Source organism: Mchenga conophoros, linkage group LG6 (genome assembly GCF_057382185.1).
Source record: "Mchenga conophoros isolate Kocher_MC1m ecotype Shallow Benthic linkage group LG6, M_conophoros_male_GT1.1, whole genome shotgun sequence".
Classification (NCBI taxonomy): Eukaryota; Metazoa; Chordata; class Actinopteri; order Cichliformes; family Cichlidae; genus Mchenga; species Mchenga conophoros.
Genome location: NC_140531.1, coordinates 26,558,460 through 26,571,587, shown reverse-complemented (window position 1 = coordinate 26,571,587; position 13,128 = coordinate 26,558,460). Strand labels below are relative to the sequence as shown.

At 39.6% G+C, this 13,128-nt stretch overlaps 1 protein-coding gene across 1 annotated transcript; it reads right to left on the bottom strand.

The window, feature by feature from the left end:
- Nucleotides 1–2,619: 2,619 nt before the first annotated feature.
- On the bottom strand, nt 2,620–12,506 carry atg4da (autophagy related 4D, cysteine peptidase a). Its single transcript, XM_085277116.1, has 11 exons — nt 12,178–12,506; nt 9,355–9,622; nt 9,164–9,247; nt 8,641–8,814; nt 7,617–7,968; nt 7,448–7,512; nt 5,900–6,051; nt 5,733–5,811; nt 4,959–5,035; nt 4,660–4,779; nt 2,620–3,894 (listed from the first exon to the last, which is right to left on the bottom strand). Exons 2-11 carry the CDS (start codon nt 9,569–9,571, stop codon nt 3,715–3,717), a joined length of 1,500 nt encoding a protein of 499 aa, XP_085133242.1. The 5' UTR covers nt 9,572–9,622; nt 12,178–12,506; the 3' UTR covers nt 2,620–3,714.
- Nucleotides 12,507–13,128: the final 622 nt, after the last annotated feature.

Here is a 13,128-nt window from a genome sequence, read left to right as displayed (position 1 = left end):
CTTTCTTTTAAATATGCAGTGTTATCCCGTTTTTTTAATTTAGTCTCGATTCTGTAAAGCACAAAAAAAAAATAAAAAATACATACTGCATGCTTGTTTTCCCCCACAATTTAAAATACAATAAGTGGTGTCATGGTGGCGTAATGATGTGGAGGATATTTATCATATATTATTTAAATGTCACAGCCTGCCTTGGTGTTGTTGAACTGATGATAAAGTCACTTTACTCATATCGCCTTCAAAGTCCAACATCTTTGAGATGTGGTGGAACAAGAGATTCAAAACCTACAAATCTGCATTAACTGTGTGATGCAATCATGTGATATGGACAACAATCTCAGGAATGTTTCCAGCACCTTGTTGAGGGCTCCAACGTGGTATTAACAAGGTGTGAGTAATGAAATTATATGCCACATGTTACTTCAGCATCTGCTGCACAGAGGAGGAGCCAGACATTTGAAACACCCGGGGCTTAGCCCTAAAGGGTAGTATGCATGTGGGATTTTTTTTTTTTTTTTTTTGAGGGGGGGGGGGGGGGGGGGTGTAGAAATGACTGAAAGATTAATAGGCTCTGTTTTGAGTTTTGTTCAAAAAAGAATGACTTCATATAGGGAAATATATATATCACACATGCAGGACACCTTAAACTAGTTTTTTAATTAAGCAGCAAGACAGAACGAAGTCGGGGCTGTATCAAGACACAGGGACTAAACCCCAATTCAACCAGACCCAGAACTGATCCAGAATTAAAACAGGACTACAACAGTTCAAAAGCAGGACTACTGAGGACTTAACCAAGACATAACCACAATCAGAACTAGATGATAGTAGCACTAAAAATCATCATAGACCTGCACTACACTTATTTATTTAATTCTACCAAAGTACAATATTTAGATTGAGAAAAGTTTATATAATTATTTAGCCTTGTTGTGCAAACAAGCCTGCAGAACTTAATAAATATAGAATTTGAAAAATAGCAAACCTAAAAAGAAACACTAGGTACGAGATACATGAGTACCTATGATACAGTGATACTTTTAGTAAGCAACCATTTGACTAACATGTGTGTCTCACCTGCTCTTGTTCATCTCTGTTCTGTCCTCATTCTCCATCTCAATCTCTGCTCCTCTCTCTCTGTTCCTCTCTCTCTCTCTCTCTCTTTGTGCTGACAATCATCAAATATACAGTTGAAACCAGATATTTACAAACTCTTCAGATCAAAACACAAACACTTTTTTAATTGTAACATCAAATCAGACTAAATGTTTATTTTTTTAGATTGATAAATATAAAAACATATTTGTTAACTTTAAGAGTAAAGAGAGAAACTGTCTGTGTTTTTTAATTGCAAATGGCACCAAATTGTATTCAAACTGAGCCACACTTATGGAGCTCCACAGTTCTTTTCCTGGTGTTTTGGTTGACATCTCTTGATGTTCCCATGTCACAGAAACAGGCTTTGTGTTTTGCCTTATATGCATCCACAGCTGTGCCACCTGTTTACTCACATGGACTCTACTAACCTATCAGAAGCTTCTTCAGCTCAGAATGGAATCCTCTGGAGTTTTCTTATTAATTAACAATAAACTTAGTGTATATGTACTCCTAAATTTAATGAAAGTGATAAAAAATAGACAGCTCTGTCTCTCTTTATTCTGACATTTAACTAATTCAAAAGATATTTCAATATTTATCTAAAACAAAAGTTTACTCTAAATTGATGTTGTACAGTAAAAATGTTTTATGTTTTCTCCCTAAAGTGTATGTAAATATCTGGTTACAAATGTGAATATCCTGCTGTGTACTGAAATCCCTCTTGTTTTGCATAGAAATATACTGAACAACATACAAAGCACAATATATAAAATAACATTTACCTGAGTTTTTTCTTTGAAAGAACCCTCTAATGTCCATTCTTATATTTCAGTACATAACTGAAACCGAATTAGTCGGGGAGGGTAAGAACTGAAAATATGAAATAAACACACGTAAGCTAAGACTCTCTAAAAAACAGCATTTGTTCGGCTTTTCATTTCGCCATTTGTTGATTCACTTGAAGAGCAAGTAAAATAATATTGGTCAAGTGATCAGTTTGATATCAATCTTTCATGATACACCGTCATATTTACATTATTTGTACGGTACGAATGATTTGCTTTGGTACCTGCTCAAACTTAAGCTCTCCTTAGTATGGCTGGCTCCGTCTCTCCAACAGCGCACTCACGGGCAGCAGCTCCCCCCGCCCCCTCGCTCAGTCGCTTAGTGCCTGAGCTTGGATCATACCAATATCAGGGGGGGATTCACGCACAGTCGTAAATTCCCACAGTGTGCACTATGTGCTTCGAATATTGTGTGTACTTTTTGTTTTATACAGTTGTCAGCCAGGCATCTAACTATGAAAAAATTACACTCCAAAATACCCCGGGCTTCTGAAAAAACAACCCGGGCTTAAGCCCAGTAAGCCACCCCCACGCTCCGCCCCTGCTGCTGCATAAACTTTACAACAAGCGTATTTGCTCTGACCCTGCTAACTACAGAACATTGAATTGATCATTTCCCATCGCTCTCGTTCCTTTGACAGCGTATATACCTGCAGTTCAAATCTACACAAAAAAACGCAGTAACATGTACTGTAATTCCAGTGTCTGAAGTTTAATCAGGACAATAAACTCAATAACAGTAGTAGTGCAACTTGCAGTAGTAGCTTTTACAGAAAAAGGGGACAAACAAAAACACAGAGACACTGCAGCAGAAGTCTGAAAATCAAGCAAACAACAAAATAAATTAAAAAAAAAGAAAAAAAAAAAAAAAGATCTCCATTCAGCTTCGGTTTGTCTCATTACCTTGGCTGTGCAAGGTAAAATCTAGAACACGTACATAAGTAAGAGCTGGGTGTTTTACTTTGCAAACATGTTTATATAATAGTATAGCGGGAATGATTTAAGCCACAGTTTGACAGGCAAAAATACAAAAGTCATCTCCAACTTTAGGCATTGTTTTTCTTTATACCTGACCTTTAGTTCTTTAAGCAGCAGGAACAATGTAACAGCAGATTTCTTGCAGATTTTCATATCCTTAATGAATAAAGAGTCAGAGCTGAAAGTGCATGGGCTTGAGACCACGATGTCTAAAAATGAATTTACAGCTGTTCAAGACGCTCGTGGAAGAATCTGAAATTTATCTGGGATGTGACACGGCATAATCCTTAACACAATTTAAAAGACAAATAAATTACACTAACAAAACACTCACTCGCACACAAAACACACATTCTTAAATCTAATTAATTTAAAGAATAAAAATTAAAAAAAATATTCAGCAGAGGGAATGTGATATAATACAAGTCATGAACAATATCGGGCAGACGAGTGAGCCAATTAAAGATGATGCAGACACCACTGAGGCTTTTTTTGACGTCGTCTGATAAAATGAACCAAGAACATTTCAAGTACTTGAAAACGTTTCTATCCATTTTGAAGTCACCTTCGTCAGGTAAAGCAGTGCTCCAGCCAGTAGTCACTAATGCCTGTTAGCTTATAACGCCACCCACACAGAGGTGATGACAGCAGCCGTGTTGACCAGTGAGGAAGACAAAGCACAAAAGAGTTGTGCCCGCCTTGCAGCCGCAGCATCGACAGAATCAAGTCTTTTAAAGGCAATTGAGTGTCCACTTCTGCCCCCTACAGATGGAAGAGCATCGTCCTCAGAGCTTTACAGGAAGACAAACTCTTCACTGCTTCTTCTGTTGTTGCTTCTGCCGAGTCTCCCTGGAGGCAGGATATGAGCTGGAGGTCCACTGTGATTGCTGCTGTGACCCTCAAGTCCATAATCCTGACTGTGGCCCTCCACAAAGGTGAAGACAGGATACTTCTCCTTCGACGATGACAGAGCCTGGAAGGACAACAAAGTCCAGTTAAAGCAGATAATCTTAAAAACAAAACAGAATATATCGCACGCAGAGAAAAAGAGGAAAAAAAAAAATCAGTTTTTGACATTTTTCTTCTTCAAACTATCATAACGATATCTCCCAATTTATTATATTTAAATTTGTTTTGGGAAAATATTCCAATTTTGTTCTCCCACAATGGTAAATAATACTTCTAAAAATTAATGCATGAATTACTGAGAACACTTCAAGACTGGGCCAAGCTCTAGCAATGGTGAAAAATGTAATAATTTTAATGCAAAAGCCCAAACAAACCAATTACATCCGTGGCACATATATTATTTGAATGGAATATGAAGATCTACATACAGTACCTGCTTCGATTGTGTAGCACTCGCTTTCTACATTTGCTCTCGTATTCAACTGACTGTTAGGCATTACAAAGAAAAGCAGCCAATTCTCATGTTTTGACCTCAACTCAGAAAAAATAAAATCGGAAATCTTTGCTTGAAAAATTTGTGCAACTTGAGCTATTGAAATTGTATCTGTGCAGAAATGAAAACAGCAAGATGATTATTCAGCTTTCTGGAGCCGAAAGTGATGGCTTAATATTGCTTTTTTTCCCTCCAAACCAACTCAAACATATTTAACTGTCAGAAACAGGACAGATTTATCTCTACGAAAGAAAGAAAAAAAATGCTGCTCATTTCTAGTATGTTGTATAAATTAAATCAGAGCCACAAAAATGTGAGGAGGTTGCAAAAACTCACCTCACTGACAGCAGAACATAGAGACTCAAAGTCCTTCTTGTTCTTGGCGTAGAAACCGATGGTGCAGCTCGGATCCATACGGTTGAAGGGCATCTTTTTAGGAGAGCTACAGTGGAACGACTGCAGAGTGGTAAAAGGAGACATGGGTCATACAATAAACAGATCAGAGCCAACTAAGCAGACATGTTATCTTTAATGACCCGTGAATGAGTTTGAAGTCATATGATATGATCCCAGGAAAAAAAAGGAGATAAAAGCCAGACAGACAGAAGAGAAGAGTAATGAAGCAGGCAGCAAACCTCCAGTGAGAAGTTAACTTGACTGACATCGACCACTGGCTGGCAGTAGTGAGGATCCAGATACAGCAGCTGCTCATCTGCCAGACAGAGAGGAATCCAAGTATAAAACAATAAATCAAATAGTTAAATGATGAATAGTCTCTCATACTTTTTATAATTCAGACAGCTTGTTCCTGCTGACCTTTGTAACAACTACCACAGAAGCCCAAAGCTGTAAGTTACAAACTCTACTTCCTTAACAAACCACCAAAACATATGTATAATATTATATTAGACATTGATACAAAAGGCACAATTTATATTTTTAATTTCAGAGAGGCTTTGTGATGGTTCATACAGGAAGTTTCCATTTGTAGTGTGAAGATTTATTTGGGATGTGCTTTTTTGCCTTAAGGGTTTTAAACCATTGTCAGGTAGCAGTTAAACACATTAGCAATCAGCTAATAAGCGACAAAGTGACAAATGACACCACAGTTTTTAAAAGCACATTTTACTTATGCTTCTAGATATCCTAAGTTTAAGAGTAAAGTGTCGTGAAGAGTAATGCAGAGCGTGATAAGCAGAAGTAGCAGTTCTGCACCAAAGCAGCGCGTCATTATCCACACCTGAGAGAATGTGTGGCTCCTGCATCGCCACTGCAAGAATAATACGGGTTGCAGAGGAGCATAACAGCAAAAAATGTCAGTTCTTCCCTAGCTGCCCTTGCTTCGGCTGGATTTATGCAAAAAGATTTAAAAAAAAAAATGTACAGAGTATGTTTTTGGCAATCCTCACCTTGGAAACCAATGAAATACAGCGAATGTTTTGGTTTGCCTCCGATTATTCCAATACAGCATTCCAGTTTCAGGAAGTTCTGAGAATGAACACAAATATTTTTAATATGAGTTTAGACACTTAAAATCCTTTAGGAAGTGGGGTCAGGCACTGGATGGTTAACAGACCTTGACACAATCGATGTAGGATGGATTGAGGGCCTCCCCTCCCAGCCGGACAGGGACCAGTATGATAACAGACTTCCAGTCCTGACTGGACGGATCGGAAGAAGTCTGATTCAGTGACCGATCACACAGATGCACCACATCTTCTTTGTACACTACAAGGCACAGAAACAGTGAGGGTTAAAACAGGCATGATGTAGAGAGCAGACACTTTATTAGGTACACCTAGTTAGTACTGGTTTAGACTCCCTTTTGCAATCAGAACTGTCTTAATTATTTCCGGCACAAATTGAACTAAGCACTGGAAACATTCAGAGATTTTGGTCCATACTGATGTGACAGCATCACAGAGTTGCTGCAGATTTGACAGCTGCACATCTGTAATGCAAATCTCCTGTTCCACCACATCCCAAAGGTGCTTGGTTCATGTGAAATTTAAGGCTACGTCCACACTAATGTGTTTTTGTTTGAAAACGCATTGTTTTCTCTCCGTTTTGGCCTCCCGTCCACACTGAGACGACGTTTTCCCGTCTCGATGACGCATTTTAGTCATGTGGTGCAGTCATGTGACCAATTAAACAAAGATAGCGGAGTGCATTATACAGCAGTTGTTTTGATTGCTCTCAATTCTGACAGCCCTAAAAATGATTAATATCAGTTTGTACATGCTCCGGATAGCTTTTCTTCAAATTCTTTAATTCTCACTCGCTTTTGTGCATGCGCAGGACTGGAACGTAAGCGTTTTGGGTCGTTTCAATGTGGACGCACAACTCTGTGAAAACGACTGAAAACGCCAGTGGAGGCGGAGCGTTTTCAGACGAAAACGCAGTTTTCAAATCTATACAGCCTATCCGTAGCCTAAGGTATCAGTCGGTACTAAGAAACTATCCCCCACACCATTACACCACAACCTGACAGGATCGATTTTATGTTGTTTATGCTAGACTCTAACCCTAGGATCCAAATGATACAGGAAAAAATAAGACTCATCAAGCCATTCTTCTGTTGTTTTGTTGAGCTTGTGTGACTTCTAGCTTCAATTTCCTGTTCTTAGCTGGTAGGAGTGGCCCTGGCATGATATTCTGCTGCTGTAGCTCATTACCTTCAACGTTCAAAGTGTTCTACATTCATAGAGGCTCTTCTAAATACTTAAATTGTAATGAGTGGTTATCTGAGTTTCTGTTGCCTTCCAATCAGTTTGAAGCAGTCGGGTCACTCTCCTCTGATTTCTGGTATCCACAAAGCATTTTTGGCCAAATAACTCCTGCTCACTGGATATTTTTCTTTACTTTGGATCGTTCTCTAAAACCCAGAGATGATTGTGTGGGGAAATCCCAATAGATCAGCTGGAATATTCAGACCGGCCCGCCTGGTGCAAACAACCATGCCACATTTTAAGTTTGTTAATCCCCAATTCTGATAAATGCTTTTAACTTTAGATGTACAAAAACACTGACCGGTGAGTGTATTTACACTCTTAGTGCAAAGCAAATATCAATCTGCTCTTTTCTCATTATTAAGCTAAACAAATATCTGCTCTATAAATCTCACCTGTACAATCCTGAGCCACATATACAGCCAGGTTTGTGACCACAGATGTTTTGTCCACTGCTTTCCTGAAAGGGACAAGAAAACAATTCCATAATTCTGGAAATGCTTAACAGCTGTGTAAATGATTTCAGAACACAGAAAAGCCTTGCTTGCAAAAACGAGCCCTTACCGTAGTATGTGTGCGACTACAGAGGGGCCATACCAGTCACCAGCCTTCTTCCCCGAACCTTTGCCAATATCCACCAGCTGGTGAACGCCAAAAGGTGCTGGGGGCTGATCCCCAAACCAGGTAACAAGCCTGGAGTGGATGTGCTCTTGCCTGTCCTTTGTGGACTCGTAGACCCTTTTCTTCTGGCTGCATCTAGGTGCCTGACTGCTTGGCAGGGATTTCTCAGGGGTGCTGGAACCTCGTGGAGAGCCAAAGGAGGGTATTGGGACCCCTCCAGCCCGGGCTGGGGAACGTGGACGGAATACCTCAAAGTCCACATCAGTAAGCTGCTGAGACTCTGGCCAAACCCAGTCTAGAAAAACAGAAACAAAATGTATTTTTTTAATTTTTTTTCTTCAGACTTTAAACGATCAGAGGATGTTACAGACATGAGTATACACACAGAAAAAAAAACCAGTATAAAACTGTGTATAAAACAAAAGAACGGAGTTAGAGAAAGGATGGGTTGTCAGTTTTTGAGTCAACCATAGACTGTATATAAAAGATGGACATGGCTACCATGTGGGAACCTGTAGGCGAGATCCCAAACCTGAGGGTTTTCTCCTTGCTATCATAGTGGTGGTTGATGTGACTGAGAAACCGAGGACACTGCTCACTCATCTGGAAATGACACCTAACTTTTTCTGTAACTGACCGAGGGGTGACGGGCGACGAACTGGGATAGTAAATTAAATGGTCTTTAACTGGCCAGTTCCAGAGTACAAAGTCAATGAATGACAAATGTCACACTGAGATTAGCACAGGTTATACCCTGGTGAATTCATAGCTTCCTGCACCCTCTACTCAGGTATCTCTCTTGGCTAAACCAGAAATGAGACACGGACCATCTTTAGCTTTGAGTTATATGTGAGGACACATCTTGGTCAGTGCCGCAACCTAATTTTTATGATATTTTATATTCTTAATGGATGAACACTTCTTATGTTTAAATGTAAAAATGTGTGTACCAGATGGAGAGTTCTACCTCTGGGCATCAAGTGAACCAGGAGCCCCTGTGCCAGCAGCATCTGCCCACTGCGCAGCATGCAGCCCCAACCACAGTCTGTTGTCCAGGTGGAGCCCTCCAGCTGAGGGAACTCTCTCCTATAGGTCAACCAGATCCTGGACACAAACGCTAGGCGGAACCGCTCCACCTCATCTGAGAGGGAGTGAAATAGAGAGGTGGAGCAAGAGACACACAAACACACACATATTTAGAGCTCTAGCACTTTGTTCAAGCATTAAGCTGTTTGTATTACTAATTTTAAATGATGAAAAAGCTCAGTTATGATACCTGCATATAATATTTTGGAAATAAAAGCGCAGGTTTTGTCTGTTTTAGTTCCTACTGCTCAGCTTTCTCATGTCAAATAAACATTTAAATAGGAAACGGTTAACCAGTGTGGTTAGCCACAGCACACATCACTACAACACCTGGGGTCTATTCTTCTTTACGTTTCTCTAGAGAGGAAATAGTTTTAAGATGTATGAATACATTTAGCACTTACCTTCACTGTTAAGCAGATAGGAGTGACCCAGGACAGTCACAGGAGACATCTTGTTGAAGGAGGTTTTAGACTTAACAGTCCAGCCTGCAGACAGAGGCGCAAAAAAGATTCTCAAAGCAGAAATCTCAGTACTCCTCTATATAAACAAAAATCCAACACTCAGTCTTCATTACTTAAAACTGACTACAAACCATATTTGACATTATTCCATGCTGACATAAGTTTGGCCTTGAGTTTGTCCATCTCGTCAAGCTCCCCGGCGGCTTCTCTGCTGGCACCTTGAGTTTGTGGAGGCCTGACTCCAAAGCTGCCCTGCCGCTCCATGGGCTGCTGCCTCCCCCTGTCCACCAGCTCATCTTGCATGACTCCCCCTACGTATTGTGCTGCACTCGGGGAAACTGAGTTCATGGCTCCGAGACCTCAGAGCTTACCTCTTGTGCTCCTCATTGCGACACAGAACTGATGAATGAACGAAAAAGAGGAACAACACAAGAATCTAGGTAAAAAATTAACTACTGATGCATCTTGTACTCAAAACGCTTTTACACTCATCCTGCCACTCATATACTTATTAACTCAAATATTTACTTGGATTTAAACTCATTTTAAAAGTGGCTTTTCTTCTTTGAATACACAGCACACAGTTACACTGGATTTTTCCTGGCTCTTAATTATCTGTGCCATCTTGTTTAACAGAAGTCTGAAATCTCCCTGTTATTTCTAGTTTATAAACACAAGTGGATTTTATGTTTCATCAAATTAAACTGTAGGTTTGAAAAGCCTCTTGAAATATTTATCTCTGAGTGCTGAATGTTTTTCATCTTCTACATTGCCGTTGTCACATATATCCAGTTATCAACGGATAGACGTGACATTTGTCATCCATGTGATGGTAATAAGTAATAAGTTTCCATTCTGTAATCAGAATGCTAAATATACATTTACTGATGCCTTTTGCTTCTGGTCACGTACCACCCACAGGTCTTGAAGTCTGGTGGTATAAGAATACTGATAATCCTCTGTAGTGCCTGGTGTATTTCCACTCAATAGTTTTGTTTATGCTGACATTCTACCTTGATGTAAAGAGCAATTTGGAAAAAAAAAAAAAGTAAGATTCAGAGGCTCCATGAATCCTGTACTGATCATTTTCTATGGTATTTTCCTTTTATATATTGATTATTAGCCTGTAAATTTAGAGAAACTTTTCATTGTTTAGCAGATTCTAACTAAAGTACACATTTTCAGTTTCAACACTGCCTTCAGAGATGAGCACCTGTTTCTGGTTTGTATGCTCTAACATTTTTTTCTCCTGAAACCTGGTTGTGTGTTTTCTGTTTGATGTAATAGGAGGACCAGCTGTGTTGGTGGTTGTGGGGAGTGTTGTCTTGTTTTCATGTTTCATGTTGCTAAAAACAAACAAACAAACAAACTCAACCCAATTTCTCTATTGTTAAAACGGAATTGGTAACAACAGAAGAGGCAGAGTTTGCACTTTGGCAGATAAATGACTAATTACATAAACCATTAGGGTAAAAGAAGAAGTCAAATTTTTAGCTGATGTATGCGGGTATGTAATTGCAACAAATTTTATTTCCCCTGAAAACATCAAAGTCATTCATTAAATAATACTTCTTATAAGAAGGAGGATTGTTATCCATGGCTAATCACTTTCTAACATTCACACAATAAAACTGAAGTAGCACGTACAACTCTGGATTCAGTGCCCAAGGACACTTCCGCAGGTAGACTTAAACGGTGAAGGAACCTGCTGACTGACAGATGACCCACTGAGCCACCTGAGCCGCAGTGACTAAGACAGAGAGCTGGAAACGAAAAGACCCATTCTATGTCCAACTTCCACATTTACTATAATTGCTGTATTCTTTTATGTAAATGTCACTGGTATTTGAATATCATTTTAATGTGTGCCCCTAGATATTTATATTTTTCTAAAAACTCTGTAAGGTCATTATTAATAACTACTGAGGAAGCTGCTTGCTTTTGCACCTTCTTAATCACATGTGCATTTGAAGCCTCCCTTGTGTATTTGTATCATCAGCTTGTATAACTGATTGAACTGTTGCCAGGATACTATTGCGAAAGAGATGTTTAATCTGAGTTGTCTGTCTGGTTAAGTAAAATAAAAACATGTTTGTATATGCACAATTTTCTTTTTAGTCCTCTTGCATTATACAGTCTGTCAATGATCCACACTCATACTTTCTGCTGAAAACAATATGCTTGCGTTTGAGAGATCTGATAACAGCCTAAGGACCTGAGCAGTTCACAGGTTTCCTTGTTTCATTATGGATGTTTAACTCTAGAAAAAAAACAAGAACAAAGTAAGATCCTTCGTTTTTTAACATCTGTAAGTCAGAATCAAGGGCAAACAGCACAAAGAAACATTAAAAAACCCCAAACTGTCAGAGTAAATCCGAGTAATCATCCACAGCTGCCCATTTGAAGCACCGCAGCAATTTCCTAATGTTGTAAACCTGCTCAACATTTGGCAATAAACCCCATTCTGATTCTGATTCTGATTTCACAATTTGAAAAACACTTAAGGAAAGTACCAGAGACCTTTTTCACCCTGCCCTGAAACTGATGAGTAGCACTTTCGACAGGGAACAGAGAGTATTACGATGAGTACTAACTGATCCTGCTGATGGAAACGTTTCTATGGTAGAGAAGAAAATAAAACACTCATCATGTGATAACCATTTGACAACCGGTATGTCGGGCTTTTCAACGTCTGTAAAAGTCATCTGATGATGATGGTGGCTACCATTTTTCATCACCTGTAAGTCAACCGGTTTATTAACCATAATCTATTATAGAAACACTCTCATGACACGACCAGTGTCAGGGTATATGAACGGATTCTGACCAGCAGCCTCACTGTCAATTCCCATTTACTGCTCTGGTCACAAAGACTCACCAGCACTATAGCGCATACCTAATTTAAAAAGCGTCTTTCACCATTATTAAAGAATCAAAGGCCAGCAACAACATACCTGATGTAAAGGTCGGTTAAGCAGGTCGGTACCCCGTAATAGAGCCACTCATTTCGGATATTTCCTCTCTCCTGGCGTACAGCGGCAGCCTGAGACTAGCTGGCTGAACACGCTAACTTCTGCAGCTAGCCCCGGCGTTAGCTCTCTAGCACTGAAGACGGAATCCCCGAAGAGCTTAATGCTTTTATAATAAAATACAGTTAATGTACGAATGGTAGACTTCCTCCCATTTAACACAGAAAGTCATTTATCTACACGGTTACGAAAATAAGCTACTACATAGCGTCTATGCTGCTCCGTGTGACAGCTCCTGACCGGACAACATTTACTTCCTGTTGTCCTTTTCCGGCGCACCACTATTGGTTGAATTAAATCCTGTAGCAAATCTGATAGGATAATATTGCACTAATGCGCAGTGCACGGTGCCATTGGCTAATAATAAGTCCTGTAGTTATGCAATGAGTGACCTGGTTAAAAAGTATGCGTTACTAAACATAAATAATAAATTTAGGTACAAACATGCCAACAATTGAAAAAAGTTAAAATAATAAGTAACATACAATTTTGGTTTATATATTAGTAAATAATTATGGTGTAATTAGTTACCTTTGTGCAGCTTTCAACCAGAATAACCATCATACATCCAAAATCCAACAAAAAAAATCTCAAGCAGGACCCAGTAAGGAATTGGCAGAAACGCCAGCTACTGATAGATAGAGCAGTTTCTTGAGGCTGTAAGACCAGGGTGAGCACTGTAGACAGTCCAGGTGTTATGCCTGGACTGTCTACAAGAAAGCCTGTGAATCAGTCCCTCATGCATGGATCCTGGAGTGCCTAGAACTATACAAGACAGGACCTTAAGAGCCTTCTTTAGGAAAGTCACCATCAAGAGTGGGATTTACCAAGGAGATGCTCTGTCCCCACTGCTGTATAGGCATAGGCCCGAACCCC

Bases quoted from the DNA above. Each gene is read 5' to 3' on its own strand.
- atg4da (XM_085277116.1), bottom strand. From the start codon at position 9,571: ATGAACTCAGTTTCCCCGAGTGCAGCACAATACGTAGGGGGAGTCATG. The intron at 5,036-5,732 runs GTGAGGATTGCC...TCTGTCTGGCAG, and splicing joins GTATTTCATTGGTTTCCAAG to ATGAGCAGCTGCTGTATCTG. The intron at 4,780-4,958 runs GTTTGCTGCCTG...ACCACTCTGCAG, and splicing joins AAGTTAACTTCTCACTGGAG to TCGTTCCACTGTAGCTCTCC.